The following is a 19922-nucleotide window of genomic DNA, read 5'->3' on the forward strand; positions in this document are numbered from 1 at the left end:
GAATAACCAATGGGACAAAGAAGAAATCACAAGGGAAATTAGAAAATATTGAGACAAATGAAAATGGAAAACATGGGGCGCTTGGGTGGTTCAGTCGGTTAAGAGTCAGACTTCAGCTCAGGTCATAATCTCACAAATTTGTGAGTTCGAGACCTGCATCATGTTCTCTGCTGGCAGCACAGAGCCTGCTTTGGATCCTCTGTCCCCATTTCTTTCTGCCCCAATCCGCTTACTCTCTTTCAAAATGGATAAACTTTTTTAAAAAATCAGCAAAAAATATAAATAAATAAATAATAAAAGTACATCTTAAAAAAAGAAAATGAAAAAATAACATACCAAAACTTATGGGATGTGGTAAGCTGAGAAGGGACTTTATAGCTATAAATACCTAATTAAAAAAAGAAGAGAGATCTCAAGTAAGCAAACTTTATATCTCAAGGGAGAAGAAAAGAACTAAAGCCAAAGTTAGCAGAAGGAAGGAAATAATAAAGAGCAAAGCACAAATAAACAAAATAGTGGAGAGAAAAACAATGGAAAACCATCAACAAAACTAAGAGTTTGTGTTTTTTTGTTTTGTTTTGTTTTGTTTTAAGATCAACAAAATTGGGGCACCTGGGTGGCTCAGTTAAGCATCCAACTTCGGCTCAGGTCACAATCTCACAGTTTGTGAGTGCTGACAGCTCAGAGCCTGGAGCCTGCTTCAGATTCTGTCTCCTTCACCCTCTGCCCCTCCCCCACTTGCACTCTGTCTCTCTCTCTCAAAAATAAATAAACTTAAAAAAAAAATTAGGGGTGCCTTGGTGGCTCAGTAGGCTGAGTGTCCAACTTCAGCTCATGTCATGATGTCATGGTTTGTGGGTTTGAGCCCAGCATTGGGCTCTGTGATGACAGCTTAGAGCCTGGAGCCTGCTTCAGATTCTGTCTGTCTCTCTCTGCCCCTCTCCCACTCACACTGTCTCTCAAAAATAAACATTAAAAAATAAATTAAAAAAAATAAACAACAAAATTGACAAACTTTCAGCTAGACTAAGAAAAAGAGGGAAGACCAAAATAACAAAAAAATCAGAAATGAAAGAAGAGGCATTACAATGAATAGGACAGAAATAAAAAGGATCTTAAGAGATCTTTATGAACAATATGCACAAACTGGATAAGCTAGAAGAAACAGATAACTCCTAGAAACATACAACCTAACAAGATGGAGTCATGAAAGGAAAAAACCTGGACAGACCTATAATAAAATAACAAGGTTGACTCAGTAATCAAAAATCTCTCAACAACAAAAAACTCAGGACTAGATGGCTTCATTGGAGAAATCTACCAAACAGTTAAAGAAGAATTGACACCAATTCCAAATAACTCAAGAGGAGGGAACACTTCCAAACTCATTCTATGAGGCCAGCATTACCCTGAAACCAAAACCAGACAAAGGTACCACAGAAAAATAAAACTACAGACCATTATTCTCAATGAGCATTGATGCAAAATCCTCAGTAAATGGAATTCAACAGCATGTTAAAATGACTATAAGCCATGACTAAGTTGGATTTATTTCTAGAATGCAAAGATGACTCAACATACAAAAATCAATCAATGTAGGGGCACCTAGGTGGCTCAGTTGATTAAGCGTCTGACTCTTGGTTTCGGCTCAGGTCATGATCTCCCGATTTGTGAGTTTGGGCTCTGTGCTGACAGTGCGGAGCCTGCTTGGGATTCTCTCTCTCTCTGTGCCCCGACCCCTCTTGCACCCTCCCTCCCTCTCTCTCTCTCTAAATAAGTAAAAAAACTTAAAAGAAAAAAAAGTCTTGTTAAAAAAAAATCAATCTAATACACTTCATTAATGGAACAGAAGACAGAAACCACAAGAGCATCTCAATAGTTAAAAAAAAATTGATAAAACTCAACATATTTTCATGATAAAAACACTAAGAAAATCAGAAATAGAAAGAAATTACTTCAACATAATAAAAGCCATGTATGACAAGACCACAGCTAACATCATACTTAACTGGTAAAAAATTGAAAGTTTTTCCTCTAAGATCAGGAATAAGACAAGGATATCTACTCTTCTTTTTTAAATTTTTTAAAATGTTTATTTATTTTTGAGAGAAAAAGAGAGAGCACCAATAGGGGAGGAACAGAGACAGAGGGAGACACAGAATCCAAAGCAGGCACTAAGCTCTGAGCTGTCAGCACAGAGCCCGACATGGGGCTTGAACCCATGAACTGTGAGATCATGACCTGAGCTGGTTGGTTCCTCAACAAACTGAGGCACCCAAGATGCCCCAATATCTACTCTTACCACTTCTATTCAACATAGTACTAGAAGTCTTAGCCTAAGCAATTAGGCAAGAAAAGGAATAAAAATTATTCAAATTGGAAAGGAAGAGTAAACTTATCTGTTTATAAATGATCTTATATGTAGAAAATCTTAAAGATTTTCCACAATAAAAAAATTTTTATTTCCACAAATAAAAACATTGAAACATTGTCAGAATTAAGGAATTCAGCAAAGCTGCAGGACACAAAATCAACACACAAAAATCAATTGTGTTTCTATACACTGACAATGAACAATCCACAAAGAAAATTAAAAAACAATCCCATTTACAATAGCATCAAAAGAATAAAATCTTTGAGAATAAACTTAACCAAAGAGATGAAGACTTGTACACTGAAAACTATAAAACACTGATGAAAAAAATCAAAGAGGACACAAATAAATGGAAAGATATCCATGTTTATGGACTGGAAGGATTAATAATGTTAAAACGTCCAGAGGCACCCAGCTGGCTTAGTCAGTAGAGCATGTGACTCTTAATCTTGGGGTTGTAAATTTGAGCCCCACATTGGGTGTAGAGATTACTTTTAAAATTTTTTAAATGTCCACGTTACTGAAAGCAATGTACAGATTCAGTGCAAGCCCTACCAAAAATTCGACGGCTTTTATTTTTTTTGCAGAAATAGAAAAAAGCATCCTAAAATTCATATGAAATCTTAACGGGACCCCAAACAGCCAACACAATCTTGAGAAAGTAAAGCAAAACCAGAGGTATCACATTTCCTGATGTCAAAACATAATATAAAAGCTACAGCAACCATAACAGTGTGGTACTTGCATAAAGATAGACATACAGATCAATGGAAGAAAATACAGAGCCCAGAAAAAAACCCTGGCAAATACGGTAAAAATGATCTTTGATAAGGATGCCAAGAATACACAATGCAGAAAGGATTGTCTCTTCAATAAATGGTTTGAGAAAACTGGGTATCTGTATATAAAAGAATGAAAATGGACCTTTATCTCACCATAAATAAATCAGCTAAAAAATTGACTAAAGACTTAATGTAAGGCTTAAAATCATAAAAATCCTAGAAGAATACATAGAGGTAAAGCTTTCTGACATTAGTCTGGGAAATGATTTCTTGAATTAACACCAAAGGCATGGGCAACAAAATCAAAATTAGACAAGTGGGAGTATTTAAACTTTTTAAAAACAAACTTCTAAACAGCAAAAGAAACAATTAACAGAGTGAAGAGGCAATCTATGGAATGGGAAAAATATTTGCAAACCATATATTTGATAAGGGGTTAATATCCAAAGTATGTAAAGGACTCCTACAACTCCATGACAAAAAACCCAAATAACCTGATTTTTAAAATGAGCAAAGGGTGTGAATACACATTTCTCCAAGAAGATACACACTGGCCAGCAACAATATGAAAAGTTATAGAATAGCTGCTACCAAAAAACACACACACACAAAAACAAAAAAAACAACCATCCAAACAAAACCAAAACCCAAAACCCAAAAGAACCACAAATGTTAGTAAGGATGGAGAAACTGGAACCCTGTGCACTGTTGGTGAGAATGCAAAATAGCACAGTGCTATGGAAAACGCTATGGAGGTTCCTCAAAGAATAAAAAAGAAAATTACCATATGACCCAGAAATCCTGTTTTTGGGTATCTAGCCAAAAGAATTAAAATCAGGATCTCAAAACGATATTTGCACACTCACGGTCATTGCAACATTATTCACAATAGCTGAGGGGTGGAAGCAACATAAATGCCCATTGACAGATGAGTGGATAATCAAAGTGTGGTACAGACAGACGGTGGAAGATTACTGAGCCTTAAAAAAAAAAAAAACAAAAAAAACCTGTCACATGCTGCAACATGGATGAATCTTGATGACATTATGCTGAGTGACATAAACCAGTCACAATACAACAGACAGCTGCGTAATTCTACTTATATGAGGTACCTAAAATACTCACTCTTAGAAACAGTGCAGGAAGGGAAGAGCAGAGTTGTTCAATGGATACAGAATTTGTTTTGCAGGAAAAAGTTCTAGAGATCTGTTGCACAAAGATGTGCATATAGTTACCAGTCCTATACACTTAAAAAATGGTTAAGATAGATTTTATTTATTTATTTTTTTTAAGATTTATTTTTAAGTAATCTCTATACCCAACATGGGCTTGAACTCACAACCCTGAGATCAAGACTGAGCCAGCCAGGTGCCCGTAAGATGGTATATTTTAAGTATTTTTACTACAACGAAAAAAAAAATCCTTAGAACAGGAAAAAAAAAAGTTACTATTGGTACAACCTGAATAAATCAAATAAATCTCCAGTGAACGATGCTAAGTTAAAAAAAACAAAAGCCAATTCCAAAAAGTCACATCTTGTATGATTCCATCAATATAACGTTCTTGAAATAACAGAAATATAAATAGCAGATAGCAGATTAGGGGGTTACCAGAGGTTAAGGAGGGTGGGAGGAGTTGGGTGTGGCCATAAGAGGTGACATGAGAGATCCCTGTGGTGATGGAAACCCTCTCTCTTGCCCGTATCGATGCCAACATTTCAGTTTTGATACTGTGCTATAGTTTTCAAGGTGGTACCACTGAAGGGGACTGGGTAAAGGGTATAGAGGACCTCTATTATTTCCTATAACTGCATGTGAATCTACAATTAAGATAAACAGTTTAATTACGTTTCCCCACATGATGGAAGTTAAGCATTAATTGGAAATAATGTAGAGATAGATCTTTAGTGCTTGCTATTTATGTAAGTGGGGGTGAAGGATGCAGGTTGAATCAGAAAAACTCTTCATGTCTGAGATGCCTCAACTTGGTTACCCCACTGTTCACCAAAAAATGCAGTACTGAGAAACCCTACATAATCATTTTTGGAAAAGGAGCCTAGCCAGAATGCTCCCGACGTTTTAGTCTTCAAAGGCCTGGATGCTGGACCTGTAATAAGAAACCAGAGGAGTCATCATGGGCACCAGGAGAGGACTCCAGACTCCCGAGCCAATTTTCTGTGGGCCGCGGGCAAGTTTAGCTAGGTGGCAAACAGCCACCTTCATGATAGAGATTTTCTTCCCATCCAGCTGTGAATGTGTCAGGATTAATACCATCCCTCTGATATCATCTGAATAGAGAACAATGCATCCCTTTATTCCCCCTGCACCTTAGATACAGGCCTCGTGAGTATATGGGGAGATCTCCTGAGAACACAAGTTGGAAGAGTTAGTATGCTTGGACTACTGTGTTGGTCAAGGGAGCCCAACCAATCATTCCATGAAGAGGCCACCACTCCACCAGGAAGGTGATGAATGGTGCTGGTTGGCAGGACTGAAGCCACAATGCTGGAAAGAAAGAAGTCTACCATAAGTCACAGCAAAATCTTCTCCACAATGTTTATCTGCATGCTTCTGCTCTTCTGGAGGCCCCAGTAGTCAGAAGTGATGGGTATGGAGTCCTCATGGGCAGTGAAATCAGGAATAACTGGCATTCACTGAGCACCTGCCAGAGGCCAGGTGCTGTGCTGGGTGCTATTTGCACACCTCAGCGCATTCTCTGAATAGCCTGCTGGTGAGGTAGGTCATTTAGGTGTATTATGCACACCTGAGAGATGGGGGCTGCGTCTCAGAGAGGTTACATGGTCTAAGAAGCCCAGTTGGAATTCAAGGGCCCTCTATCTACGAAGCCTGTACCTTTGGGAAAGTATTAAGCGGCATCACATCTACAAGGAAATACAGGCTCTGAATCACCAGAAAATGGCTACAGCCCCTAAAATCAGTTGAACGAGGTCAGAAGGCAGGTGAAAGCTTTCGTTTGAACACAGCAACATTTCCTCCACCCACCTGGTACACAGAAAGCACTCAATAAATGAGTGTTAGGCTGAACTGACCTAAAGGCTCTCCCAGTCAGCTGTGTGTGCGCTGGGAGCACAGGCGGCGGATGGTGCCCTCTCGTCCTCCATCCTAGTTTAGTTTGGAAGCAGCAAAGCGGTCTGTATCGGTCTGTATCGTCACGTGGGGACGCGGCCCTAGGACGCCCTGTGAGACACGGAGCCACACACACACTAGGCTGCTTTGAAGTGCATGGGACAAAGAAACTCAGAGTGAGCCCCAGGGAATCAGTGATGACCTCAGACACAAAGCATGAAGAGAGCCAATTGTGGAACCTCTGAATTTTACAGACTAAACAGTGGGGGTGAGTGAGTGCCTGGGACTTCTGCTGACTGAGCAAGCAAGTTACCCCGCGGCTGCTGGGTATGCAGGACAATCCTTCTCTGAGAATGCACAAGTGGCTGCTCTAGAAGCAGGCTAGTAAGCAGAGCCCCACGACGGGCAGCATGGCCCTTTCGGTCACTGTCTTTGCCACAGGCTGCTGGTATTCCCACTGTTTCTGGATTCATCTTCAAAGAGTTTGAGATGAGGCAGAAGCTCGGCCCCCTATGCGGAGAAAATCTCGAAGGAGATTCTTGGTACAAGACTCAGAGCCTGCTGCAGCCAGGGGACGGGGGCTGGAGGAAAGGCTTGCAAGTGTCCAGACAGTTTCAGACTTAATTGTTTCAGATTGGAGGCGGAGAGCAGGCAGGGAGCATGAAAGGAGAAAGAAGACATTAATGAAGGAATAACCGCCAAGGCCATACTAAAAATACTTCCCAGGCACATATTTCTCCCAATGCATAGCAGCTCTTTCAATTAAGGATGTGTCATTTCCTGGGTTATTAAATCCAGATCGCAGAACATTCCACTCTAGGACAGTAAAAGAGGGTCACGTTCTCAGCCTCCACCAGCACCAAAGCAGCAAAGAACAGGGATCATGGCCCTTGGTGTTCCTGTCACTCAGCTCCCAATGGAGCTGCATGAAAGCAAGGTTCCCTTCAGGGTGTGTCTGTGGAAAGCTCGGGGGGCCCGGCACGGCGCTCTTTCTCAGATACCCCCAAATTCCCCTGTAGTCACTTTGAAGGACATCATCACCTCAAGCAACTGGCTTGAGGCACTGCAGGAATCAGAATTTGGGGGAAGAAGACATTAGTAGCCACTTTGCCTCAGTTACTACAATAAATGTCAATAACCTTGAACATCTTGTAAAGCCAAAGGCATCTGGCAAAAAGTCTCCCCTACCAGACACTAAGAAACTTAAAAGGAAATCACAGAGCCTTTTGGTGCTGGGCACAGGGACCTGCATGCACTGGCTACCCAGTAATGTCCATCTCCCTTTGCAGGGAGAGGGGGGCAATATGCACGGTAGGACCAAGGAGCCCTTGAGAGGGATCCCCATGACAGCCCTTTCCGAACAGTTAAGTAGTCTGGAAACTCTCACCTAACCTGCCTCAACTCTCACCTAACCTGCCTCTGAAGCAACGGGTCTGCAATTTACTCACTCTAAGAGCCGAACAGACTCTTGTTAAAGGTAAATTGGGAAGAAACTGAACAGCAAAATGGGCTTTAGGGCTAATGTAAGAACTGAGGATTCTAAGTGGGAAAGATCCTCAGAGATTGGACAAGGTTTGGACCACATGGTATTTTCCAACAAATGTGACTGTCACCAACATTCATAAATCAGGGGGTTTCAGGGGCACCTGGGTGACTCTGTTGGTTAAGTGTCCGACTTCAGCTCGGGTCATGATCTCACAACTCCGTGAGTTCAAGCCCCATGTCAGGCTCTGTGCTGACAGCTCAGAGTTTGGAGCCTGCTTCGGATTCTGTGTCTCCCTCTCTCCCTCTGCCCCTCCCCTGCTCATACTCTGTCTCTCTCTCTCTCTCTCTCAAAAATAGAAACATTAAAAAAAATGGGGGGGCACACATGGGTGGCTCAGTCGGTGAAGTGGCCGACTTTGGCTCAGGTCATAATCTCACAGTCTGTGAGTTCGAGCCCCGCGTCAGGCTCTGTGCTGACAGCTCACAGCCTGGACCCTACTTCGGATTCTGTGTGTCTCTCTCTCTCTTTCTCTGACCCTCCCCCACTCACACTCTGTGTTTCACTCTCTCTCAAAACGAAATAAACATTAAAAAAATTTTTTTTAATAAAAAATTTTTTTTAAATCAGAGGGTTTCAGATAAAAAGAGGCTTTCTGAGAGCTTCTGTTTCAGTGAAATTAATTAGCAGGAATTAATTAATGAGCAGAGCTGCTGGAACCACTCTGGGCTGCTGCACATCCAGCTGCTTACAGGCCACTCTGCTCTCTTTGTCTTCACTCTGAGCTCTGCCCTCAGGTCCTTATCTTCCCTGCCACATTTGGGCATGGGAGGTGGCAACTTGGGACCTAGTCTGTCCCCTTTTAACCCACAGAGAGAGAACTGGTCCCACCTCCTATTCTCCATCCTCAAACCCAGTTCCTTTGCTGTGGGTTCAAGTATCCCCAGTGTTTCCAGATTCATCTTCAAAGAGTCCAGGATGGAGCGGACACCGGGCCTCCTATGCTGGGAAGACAGAGGATACTCTGGATAAAAACTGAGATTGGTGGCAGGAGGGGACAGGCCTCCCCAGCCCTGAGAAAGCTGTTTCCTTAGAACTCTCTACCCTGTCCACCTGCAGCCCTCCTCTCCCCTGTGTCTGCCCCAGATCAGAACCAGTTCCAATAGACACACATTTATTTCCTCACAAACTTCTATTATTTCCAGTGGGCCACTGTAGGGAAAAAAGCAGATGCTGGTTCCCAAACATTTCATCATGAAGTGCTCATCCTTTGTTCAGATCAGATGGTGAACACAAGCAGAAACCCCAAACTATAAATACTAAAGAATATCTCAGGGGGCACCTGGGTGGCTCATTCAGTGGAGTGTCTGACTCTTGATTGCGGCTCAGGTCATGATCTCATGGTTCGTGAGTTCGAGCTCTGCGTCGGGCTCTGTGCTGCCAGTGCAGAGCCTGCTTGGGATATTCTCTCTCTCTCTCTCTCTCTCTCTTCCTCTCTCTCTCTCAAAAGAAACAAAAATATCTCAGGAATCAGTAGGGCTGTCAAAGAGGGAATATGCTCACTGAGAAGATGATGATGACCAGAGAAATCAGGGAAATAACAATGTCAGTCTTGGTGAATAATTGATTAGTTTATGCCAGATACGGTGCCAGACGCTTTACATGTTACTTCTTATGCTCACAACAACCCTATAAGGCAGGTGGTATTTGCCCCTTTTTCAGAGATAATGGAAAATGAATGCAGAAAGAACAGTGCTAAAGCAGACGGTTTTCTCTCTGGGTTGGTGGCTCAGCCTCTTCCCACCCGTCTGGATGAACCTGGTCCTGCCACGCACAGCCTTTTCCAGGACTGGCCTGTGGGGGGATCCAAGAGCCTACTTACGCTCTGCCATTTGTCTCTTGCCCGCTGGCTGCTGTCTTGGACTCCAAGGCGTTGTTGAAGTTGGAGATGTTTTCAGAGGAATAGAGGCCAGCTGGATTGTTGTACTGGTTTGTGATGACCCTGGGGGCAGAGCTGGTGGCCGGTGAGGCGGTAAAGGGCACGGCACTCCGGTTGTGGGCACTCCCTATGTGTGGGACCTCCTGTAGGCAGAGATCAGAGGAGATCAGTGCACACCCCTGAGAGACACTGCAGGCTGAGTGCCAGAAAGAAAGGTGTTCTGTTGAGCTGTGGTAGCCCTGGTTCAACACCAAACTTCAACTGAGGGGCTCTGACGTGCCCACCAGACACGCAGGCAACGACCCACCGACCAACCGACCGACTGACCAACCGACCGGGGAAGTCTCCAGCTGGGCATGTGGGTTTCGCATGCCAGCTCCACCTTGTTCTCCCTGGAGGCCCAGTCAAAGCCTAATCTGCTGCTAGGCACCCCCTGGGCATAACACCTCTAGATGCCTTGGGCTGTCATGATCTAAGCTTGGGCTGAAACTCCCTTTCAGAGTACATTCCAAAGGGATTACAGTACAAGGAGGAGAACAGGCAGGCTCTTGGGGCCTGGGTCAGTGCAGAGCAGGAGATGATAAAAGGTAGAGACAAACTTCCTAGAACTAAGGGGATTAGACAAGCAAGATAAGAAGCCCACGGGGCCACCGGGCAAAGCAGCTGCTGAGGAGGCAGAGGTGGTTCAGGGCTCCAGCAGGAAGGGGTAAAGGGAGTTCAGGATCTGCAGTTTCTCTAGAAGGACAAGGCTGCCCAGATGGAAGGCTAGGCGATACCTGTTACAGGGGTGGTGCCTGGGGGGAGCTGACGGAGAGGACTTTGATCTCCTCTGAGCTCATTCCCCCCCCTCTTTCTGTAATTTGAGACAGTGCCCTCCACCCCTTCCCTGGACTGCCAGGAGCCAAGGATAATTCCTACAGCTCCAGAGCTCGTTGCGTCTTTGCAAACACCCCCCCCCCCCAAACTTTTTAAACTAACATTCCTGGTTTTAAAAATCATGGATTTTTCTGACAACTCCATCAGGAAGGTGCTTTCTGCACGAATGTCCTGGACCCACCCGACAGCATGCTCTGTGCAGCTACTAAACTCAACATGCATCATATTTTCTGTGTTCCCCAACACAGAACCTTCCTGAACGCTGGTCCCCTTCTTAACACTCAGGCCCAGAAGAACTGATCCCCAAAGATTTCCTTCCAGTCTTCTGTCTGTTGCTCTTTTTTTTCTTAATCTCTCTTTCACTGAACCGTTGTCTTTCACGCTTTCTTAGAATACACTACAATGAAAAGTAACAATTTAATTCACTGTGTACTGATTTTTTTTTAATGTTTATTTATTTTTGAGAGAGAGAAAGAGAGCGTGAGCATGTGCACACAAGTAGGGGAGGGGCAGAGAGAGGGGGACAGAGGATCTGAAGCAGGCTCTGTGCTGACAGCTGATGCGGGGCTCAGACTCACAAACTGTGAGATCACGGCCTGAGCTGAAGTCGGACTCTCACCTGACTGAACCACCTAGGCGCCCCTCGCTGGGTACTGATTAAAAATAAGAGACAAAAAGAAAATAGTTTGATGATTGAGATTTTTCACTATTCAGATAGGCTTCTTTTCAACAAGTCAGAACCAGTGAGGTTTTAATGTATAAGTTACATTGAGTGGACTTTGTCCACACTGGACAAAAGCTAAGTACACACAGATCATTCACAAAAGGGGAAGTATAACTAGTTAAGAAAATGACTTTAGCAGGGATACCCCGGTGGCTCAGTCAGTTCAGCAACCAACTTTGGCTCAGGTCACAATCTCACAGCTCATGAGTTAGAGCCCTGCACTGGGCCCTCTGCTGTCAGTGCGGAGCCCGCTTCAGATCCTGTTTCCCTCTCTCTCGGCCCCTACCCCGCTCACTTTCACTCTCTCTCTTCCCCCCAAAATAAACCAAAAGAAAATAAAATGACTTTATCAGTAATCAAAGCATGGTTATTAAGTAAATCCTATGGCACAACTACCATGAGGAATAATACATAGTCGTTAACAGCAGGGGACTTGCAGATGGTTGGTGGCCTGGGACTTTGGCCCACGTCAGTGGCTGCCCTACAGCACTGCAGGACAGACCCACAGCTGCAGCCAGGGACGCAGTTCTGTCGTCACCTCCGTCTCCACAGCAATTCCAAGGAGCAGCACAGGATGCTGAGCACCAAGGAAGATTCCTATTTTTCTGTTTTGGCTCCATTTTTCCCATCATTTCCTCTCTGGCTTTGGGCAAGTTATACCTCTCTGAGGCCATTTCTCATCTTTACATGGAAGTAAGTAAAGCTTTCTCTCACAAGCACTTGGTATGACCTATCAGTGTACCAACGACAGTGACTGCCACAAAGCAGACATTCAGTCAGTGTCCGGTCCCTTCTCCCTCCCCAGACACACATTTCCAATTAGAATGGAGAGTCAATAGAAAATTATTCCGGTTGGACAGTCTCCTTTTTCACTTTATAGAGAATTTTCTGAGAATACATCCATTTTGTACTTAAAAGGAGTATCTCTAACCCCATGTGCATACTGGTCTTTCCAGAAGTCAGGCGGTTAATTCAGGGCCTGCCTCTGGAATGGATGATGTAATTGTTTGGGCTTTGTATTTATCAGTCTCCAAGGAAACTGAATAATGAGGAAATATAAACTAGGTGTGTGACTACCCTGACCTCAGATAAGCCGGGGTGGTGGCTGGCATTACATGAACTAACAGATCTTTTAATTATAGATGAACTCTGTTCTTACTCATTCTTTTATTTTAGAATGACTGGAAGTGAAAGGTTTTGGGAAAAGGAGAGTGGGAAGTTTTTCATAGGAACAAAGAATTACTGAATCAAAAGAAAAATATACTCAAGTTAGGTGTTAAAGCATCAGAGAATTTTTTAAATTTTTTTTGAAGAAGAGAACTACCTTCAAAATACTAATACAGGAACCGGACTATAGGCTTAACGATGAAAATTCAAGCATAAGATATAAAAAGTATAACTGAAATGGAAGTATTCCCTTATGGAAGTGAAAAGTAAGATTTTAGGTAGACCAAATCAGAACAAAACCATTTCTTACGTATTATAAAACATGTCACAACTTAGCACATTAGAACTTAACATTTATAGTAAATTCAGTGAAGTGGCTAAGAACGCCTTGGGAAACTGGAATTAACGGCGCATTTAAAATTAGTTTGCACGCGGAGTCTGGCTGGCTCGGTAGGAAGAACATGCAACTCTCGATCTCAGGGTCATGAGCTCGAACCCCATGTTGAGTATAAAGATTGCTAAAAATAAATAAATAAACTTAAAAAAATTAACTTTTTTACAACTGCCAGTTTACAACTGAGTGCCATTTTATGAGCTTTCCTTATAGGAGCTGAACATGTTCATGCCAGTTCTGAAACGCCAGATTCAAAATTGTCCTTGATGTAACTCTTAGGATTTCTTGAGTATGATTTTTATTATATTAATGAAAAAAATGCTGTATGCCTACATTTCAGAAATTTTAATGGATACCTTTGAGAAAACATGACTTACAAACAACCATTCATTTATTCACACCAACATACTTTGTGAGTTCATTTTCATAGAAGCTTCTGTCATGTATAAAGGAGATCTAGTTATGTGCTACCTTTTTATTGTATCTTGATTCATCATAAAAAGTAAGTTGTGTCCCAAATTTTTTTAGGAAAAAAAATTAAAGTTCAAATCTTCAGCTGGGGTTAAATGTATAACAATCACACATCAGTCTAAGAGAAGTTTTCAAAAGCCATTCTCAACTTACTTATTATTTTTTAAGATTTTAAATCAAGTAATCTCTACATCCAACATGGGGCTTGAATTTACAACGCTGAGATCAGGAGTCACATGTTCCACTGACTCAGCTGGGAGCCCCTATTTATTAACTTGTTATTAATAATTAATTTATCCAAGATACACACTTTGTAAAAAGTAGGTCAGGCACAAGGAATTTTACAAAAATGTTCTAAACATTCTTAAGTTTTTTCCACTTTTTTTTTTTAAGTTTAGTTATTTATTTTGAGAGAGACAGAGACAGCATGAGTAGGGGACAGGTAGAGAGAGAGGATCCCACGCAGGCTCTGTGCTGTCAGTACAGAGCCCGATGAGGGGCTTGAGCTCACAAAGCTGCATGATCGTGACCTGAGCGAAACCAACAGTTGGACACTTAACCGACTGAGCCAGCCAGGTACCCCTCCCCTTATTTCAAAAGAATACCCATTCATTGTAGATAATTTAGAAGACACAATTAAGGAAGAAAGAAAGAAAATCACTTACAATCGATTTGTTTACAAATATGGGATCTTTAGACAGTTTACCGTCCTCGGAAATTCTATTCGGCTGACAAATTGTGCGCTGACCGCCTAGCAGTTTCAGTCTGAAGTGCACTTTATTTTAGAGATTTTAGGGTCTCAGTGAAACAAAAATGGAGATTTCCGTTGCAAGGTTCATGGAAACAAGAGAGTGGGGTCTGGGTTTCCCAGGAGAGGCAGGGTTACGATTCTGATTCCCCTCCAGGTTCTAGACCTCAGGACCCACACTGATTTTCATGCCTGGTATGATTCACATGTATCTGAAATCCACAGTGAGCTGAGCCAGCTCATTTATTTCATGCAGTCCTGCCACCCTATTCTGCACAGGAAAGCTTCCACCCGCTTCCTGTATCGCTTCCTACACTCTGTGTCCAGCCCTGGCCCTGGCGTCACTGCCTTGGGGCTTTCCAGCTCTTTCCTCCCGCGTTCCCTTACGGGAAGAAGTGAACAAGAGCCAGGTCCCAGGGTTGTCTGTGGAGGGCTCTCCTGACCTTGGCCCAGGCCCCCAGGGCAGGCCAAACAGTTGTGTCAAAGGAAGACAAGACAGGAGCAGTGGCAACGGTGAACAAGTACTTACTTGGGGTTCAGAGGCTAAATTCATCTTGTATGGATGACGTTTCCCTTCCTCTGTCACCAGGGGAGACCAGATTTTTTGTTCAGATCTGCAACACATTGACAATGTTGTTTCATTCATGCTAAGTCACATATACTAAAAACAGGACGGGAAAATGCCCACTGCTGCCTGACTTCTGCGCTCTGAACTAACACTCTGCCTGCCACTCGCCTTCCCCTCTGTTTGCCACGAGTGTGATCTTCCCAAAGCACCCATCTGATCACGTCTCGTCTGATGGCTTCCCATGTGGCGCAGACCTCTTTCAGCCTCACCCTCCATCACTGCACTGTGTCGCTGACCCCCAGCCACACCAGCCTCCTCTACAGTCCCGAGCAGCCTCACATGGCCTACCTCTGTCGGGACATAAAGAGCTTCTTCTTTACCCCTCCCAGTGTTCTTGAGCCAGACTGGGGAACTGACTCACCAAGTGGGAAGGCTGGCTGGTCCAAATAAAAGTGGTGCCTCCCTTCTTGAGTGTGCAAAGGATTTCTTTGTACTGATCACATAGCATAAACCTCAGTCTAGTCTAAGCTTTCATTAGTGTAGAATGAAATAGAACATTTATGCGTATCCTGTATTGTTAGACTGCCAAGCACAGGGCCAGATACAAGATACACCTGTTGAATTTGTTGGTAGATGAATAAAAAAAAAAATGAATGAATGAGTGTCTTGGAAAGGATTTGGACTGAGGTAGAAATGGAGAGGAGAATGAGGGACAAACGTGCTTTTGAAGGGATAGAAAAAGTGATGTGGGGTGACTCTCGATCTCAGGTTCTTGAGTTCAAGCCCCATGTTGGGGGCCTCCTATAGGGGCAGGGCTCTAACATATATGAAATATTCTGACCTCCTGCCCTACACCTGGTCCTCCCACTAGTCCTATAGCACAAGGTAGAAAAAGCGATAAACCTATTTCAGATAAGAACCTGAGCAAAGGGCCCACAATGAAGAGCAGTGGAAGCCAAGGTTAATTGCATTAAACAGCAGGTAAGCAGAAGATCAGAATGAGGAATGTGAACTTGATCCAACAGGAAAGAGGCAGCCAGCAAATATTAAACCAAATCTCTCCTGACATCCAGCCCCCCACCCAAGACTAATCAGAAAAAGAATGGGAATTCTACCCCAGTGACCACTCCCAAGCCCAAGTGCTCTCCTCAAGCAGCGACCAGACCCGTTGAGAACATTCAACTATCCTTTCTCGTAGCACTTAAGCTTACACGAAGCACTTTGTCTAACGTGTTGGTATCTTTCTTTGCCACTGTAACCTCCAGGGGTGGTACCCCCGGCTTCACATGGTGTGATGCAAGCAGCATCCTAAGTAGATTCTCCATGGTATCTGAGAAGAAATTTTCATTTCGTCATAGCTGACTGCTTAACTGATTTGACTTCCTCAAAGTTTTGGTTGGTTGTGTTGGAGCAAGTGAAAACACAGAGCTCCTGGAGAGAGATGCCCACACTATAAGAAACACTGGGAAAATGCAAGAGGAAAAAAGAAAAACCTGAGGAAACCCCAATCCCACAGACCTGCTGGCCTGCCACAGGGCACAGGGCTCGGGCCGGAGGGGATCTGGGACAGGTGCGGTGGACCTTCCCACAAGCAGCCTGCAGGCGAAGAAGGAGCATTTCCATGCCTTACCTGGTGACCGTGAGAGTCATGTTGTCTGCGCAGCCCTTGATTTTGTTCTGAGCTTCCAAGTGTGTCAGACTGCTGGTGTTTTCCCCATCGATGGCTGTGATTACATCTCCGATGCACAGATTAGCCATCGCAGCCTTGCTTCCGGGAGTGACCTGGAAAAAAGGGAAGAGCAGGTTAGTTCCTATTCGTCTCCAAGGAAACCATTGAGTAAATGACCACTGGTGTAAGTATTCACTGATCAGAGCACTTCAAAGGGGAAAAGGGCTGAAATCGTAACTTTAAATAATAATAATCCTTTATATCCATGCAATACACATGCTTTACAAAGAGTCCTTTTCAATATACCGTGTCATTGGATCCTTACGACAACCTTCTAAGAGAGGACAAATGTCAGTCCCTATTTTAGAGACCAGGACACTGAGGCTTAGAAAGATCTGCGATTTACCTGGGATCACCCAACTATTTTATCACTGTATTACTAATCATCCAACTAGTATATTTATAGAGCCAGAACCCAAACCCAATGTTCTTCCCACTCAATCTTGTTGCTTCCTTAAAATAAGTTACCAAGTATGTTAAAAACACACACACACATAGGGATGCCTGGGTGGGTCAGTTGGTTAAGCGTCCGACTTTTGATTTCAGCTCAGGTCATGATCTCACGGTTCGTGAGTTCGAGCCCCGCGTCAGGCTCTGTGCTGACAGCGCAGAGCCTGTTTCAGATCCTCTGTCTCCTCTCTCTCCACCCCACCCCTGCTTGCACTCTCTCTCCTTCAAAAATAAATAAACATTTAAACACACACACACACACACACACACACACACACACAGAACATAATGCATAGCAACATCCTATTTATTTCTATAAAAATCTTATATTATTTATGCACAGAACAAATTGGAACACTTCACACAAAATTGTTCACAGTTATACATTTGTATAATGTTTTTGGCTTTTACAATGATCTTGAATTATTCTCATAATTAAAAAAAAAAGCAATAAAGAATACTTTAAAATATGGTGGTGCGGCTTACATGGTCTGTTTCCTCCCACTGAGAAGTTGATTACAATTAGGATCATTTCCTATAGGTGGCTGGTTTTCTGCAGCCCAATGCTTCTTTTTTTTTCTTTCCCAAGATTTAATTTTACTTATTTTTTAAATGTTTATTTATTTTGAGAGACCGACCAACCATGAGCAAGTGGGGGAGGGGCAGAGAGAGAGGGAGATAGAGAATCTTAAGCAGGCTCCACACTGTCAGCGCAAAGCCCGATGCGGGGCTCAATCCCACGAACCATGAGATCGTGACCTGAGTGGAAATCAAGAATCAGACACTTAACCAACTGAGCCACTCAGGCACCCTTCAAGATTTTGTTTTTAAGTGATCTCTACACCCAGCGTGGGGCTCAAACTCACAATCCTGAGGTCAAGAGTCACACGGTCTTCTGACTGAGCCAGCTGGGTGCTCCGGGCCAATGCTTCTGAACTAGCAGTTCCCAATTTATGGGCCACCCATGCTTGGGGAAAGCCAGTCAATTACTGCAATGGGTTGTCAAGTCCATTTGCCTACTGAGCAGCAATACATGTGAACTGAATAAATATCCTGCTTCACACACCGACAGATGTACAGCTATTTTTCAAGTGAACTACAGACGTTATTGCAATGAATGAAGTACAAACTCATTCGGAAGCAGTACTAACCACAGAGTAATTGTTTGCTACTAGGTATTTTCTAAACCAAGGTATGCTAAAAATACTACTGTCATCCCAGAGTTGGTCTATGACTTGTGATATTAAAAGACCTTCCTTGATGGGATTCCAAGTCCCCTGGGAGCAGAGTGGTGGCAACACACCCAGACTCCCAGCGTTCAGGGCATCCTGCCTCCCCTTGGAGCCACCGTGGAAGATCCTGTGAACATCCGGGTGTCTCCACAAAGCCACACCATGGGTCAGAGGCCCTTCGAGGCACCAAACCAGAACACAAGGTTTGTGTGGGAGGCCTCTGTGGCTGATGCAGTTTTCAGCAGCCATGGGTTCTTTTTCTTTTTTTTCAATGTTCACTTATTTTTGAGAGAGACAGAGAGACAGAGTGTGAGTGGGGGAGGGGGAGGGGAAGAGAGAAAGGGAGACACAGAATCTGAAGCAGGCTCCAGGCTCTGAGCTGTCAGCACAGACCCCGATGTGGGGCTTGAACTCACGAACCGCGAGATCATGACCCGAGCCGAAGTCAGACGCTCCACTGACTGAGCCACCCAGGCGCCCTAGTAGCCACAGTTTCTATTCAGCCCTCACCCATCTGAAAACACTGACCCTTCTGAGATGGCTGGTGCGATGCTGTCGTCATGGCCCATCCCTCCCAACAGTTCCCTGACCCCAGGGAATAAAGGGTGGATGACTCGATCCTTGGGGTCCCTTCCAGCTCAGACATGCTATGACTTTATCAGGCAAAACTCTTCTGGAATGTAGCAGGAAGCCAGTGCAGGGATCGTGACCTCCTAACCTTCCTTTCTGGCTTTCGCATCATCTATTTACCAGAGATCTGGCTTGTAAAAAGCAAGAGACCTTGGGCGCCTAGCTTGCTCAACTGGTGTAGCATGCGATTCTTGATCTCAGGGTTGTGAGTTCAAGCCCCACATTGGCCATAGAGCTTGCTTAAAAAAAAAATGGCCCCAGGCATTACTCTGTTTGGGATTGGCAATAATTCTGTCGGCAAATTCTATCTCCAGAAAGAGCAGCCTGATGGAACCCATCTATCATAAAATCTAATATTAGTGTGAAATCTAATAGCGTTAAAGAGACCCCCTTAGGATAAAATCCAGAATCACTAACAAGGTCCGTGCAGACCACACTTCCTTCCTCACCTTCATCATACCACTCTCCCCAACTAAGCTCTAGCTACATGGCCTTCCTTAGTTCTCTCCAACCACAGGGCCTTAGCATCTCCTGTAACCTCTGTCCTGATTAACTTAGTCTCTTCCTTCTGGTCACACTTAAATGACCCACTCTCAGGCCTTCCCTGACCTCCAATCTAAGGTAAATCCCCGCTTTCCTTCTAACACACTGTTTTTCTTCCTCATGACACTTGTCACATTAGATTTGTAAATCTATTTTGTGGGTTTATTGACTTAATGCCTGAGGGCCTACTGAACAGTAAGGTGTGTGAGGGCAGGATTTTTGTCTGCCTTTTGTGCTGTGGTATCCTCAGTGCCTGACGTAGTCACTCAATAAATATTTGTCCAATGAGTGACTGAATCTAAAATATCTAGTGTTGTTAAATATGTAACATGTTGCTTTATTATACCCTTTCATAAATGGCTATTTCAAAAGGAATCAAATAATCATTTCCCTCAATAGCGCTATCCTGGAATGTAACTACCCACAAAACTAAAATGATGAGATGGGGGTGGGGTGGGAAGGGACAGGCTTGAGAAAATGAAAACAGAAGTTTCTTTTTTACTTTAAAATGCTCAGCTTCTAAGAACTCTGGAATTTCCAGCATTGGTTCAAACTGTCTTGTGGGAGAGGCATTTGTTAAGTACATCCCGACAGGTCCTGGACAAGCTAGAACCAGTCTTAAGAGTCCCAAGCCTGAGTAACTGGGCCCTGACCACCCCGTTTCCTGGTCTGATTTTTTTTTTTTTTTTAAAAGACAAACTGATGGGAAGCTAAGGGAAATCTCAG

At 43.6% G+C, this 19922-nt stretch overlaps 1 protein-coding gene across 1 annotated transcript in view; it reads right to left on the reverse strand.

Moving 5' to 3' along the window:
• The window catches only part of PDLIM1 (PDZ and LIM domain 1), a 48371-nt gene that overhangs the window by 15565 nt on the left and 12884 nt on the right, over positions 1–19922 (reverse strand). The window contains exons 2-4 of the mRNA XM_047826251.1: positions 16243–16394; positions 14574–14658; positions 9608–9807 (exon numbers count right to left, since the gene is read on the reverse strand). Coding sequence (XP_047682207.1) covers positions 9608–9807; positions 14574–14658; positions 16243–16394 — 437 coding nt within the window. The remainder of the gene's footprint in view (positions 1–9607; positions 9808–14573; positions 14659–16242; positions 16395–19922) is intronic.

This window comes from Prionailurus viverrinus, chromosome D2 (assembly GCF_022837055.1).
Source record: "Prionailurus viverrinus isolate Anna chromosome D2, UM_Priviv_1.0, whole genome shotgun sequence".
NCBI classification, from domain to species: Eukaryota; Metazoa; Chordata; class Mammalia; order Carnivora; family Felidae; genus Prionailurus; species Prionailurus viverrinus.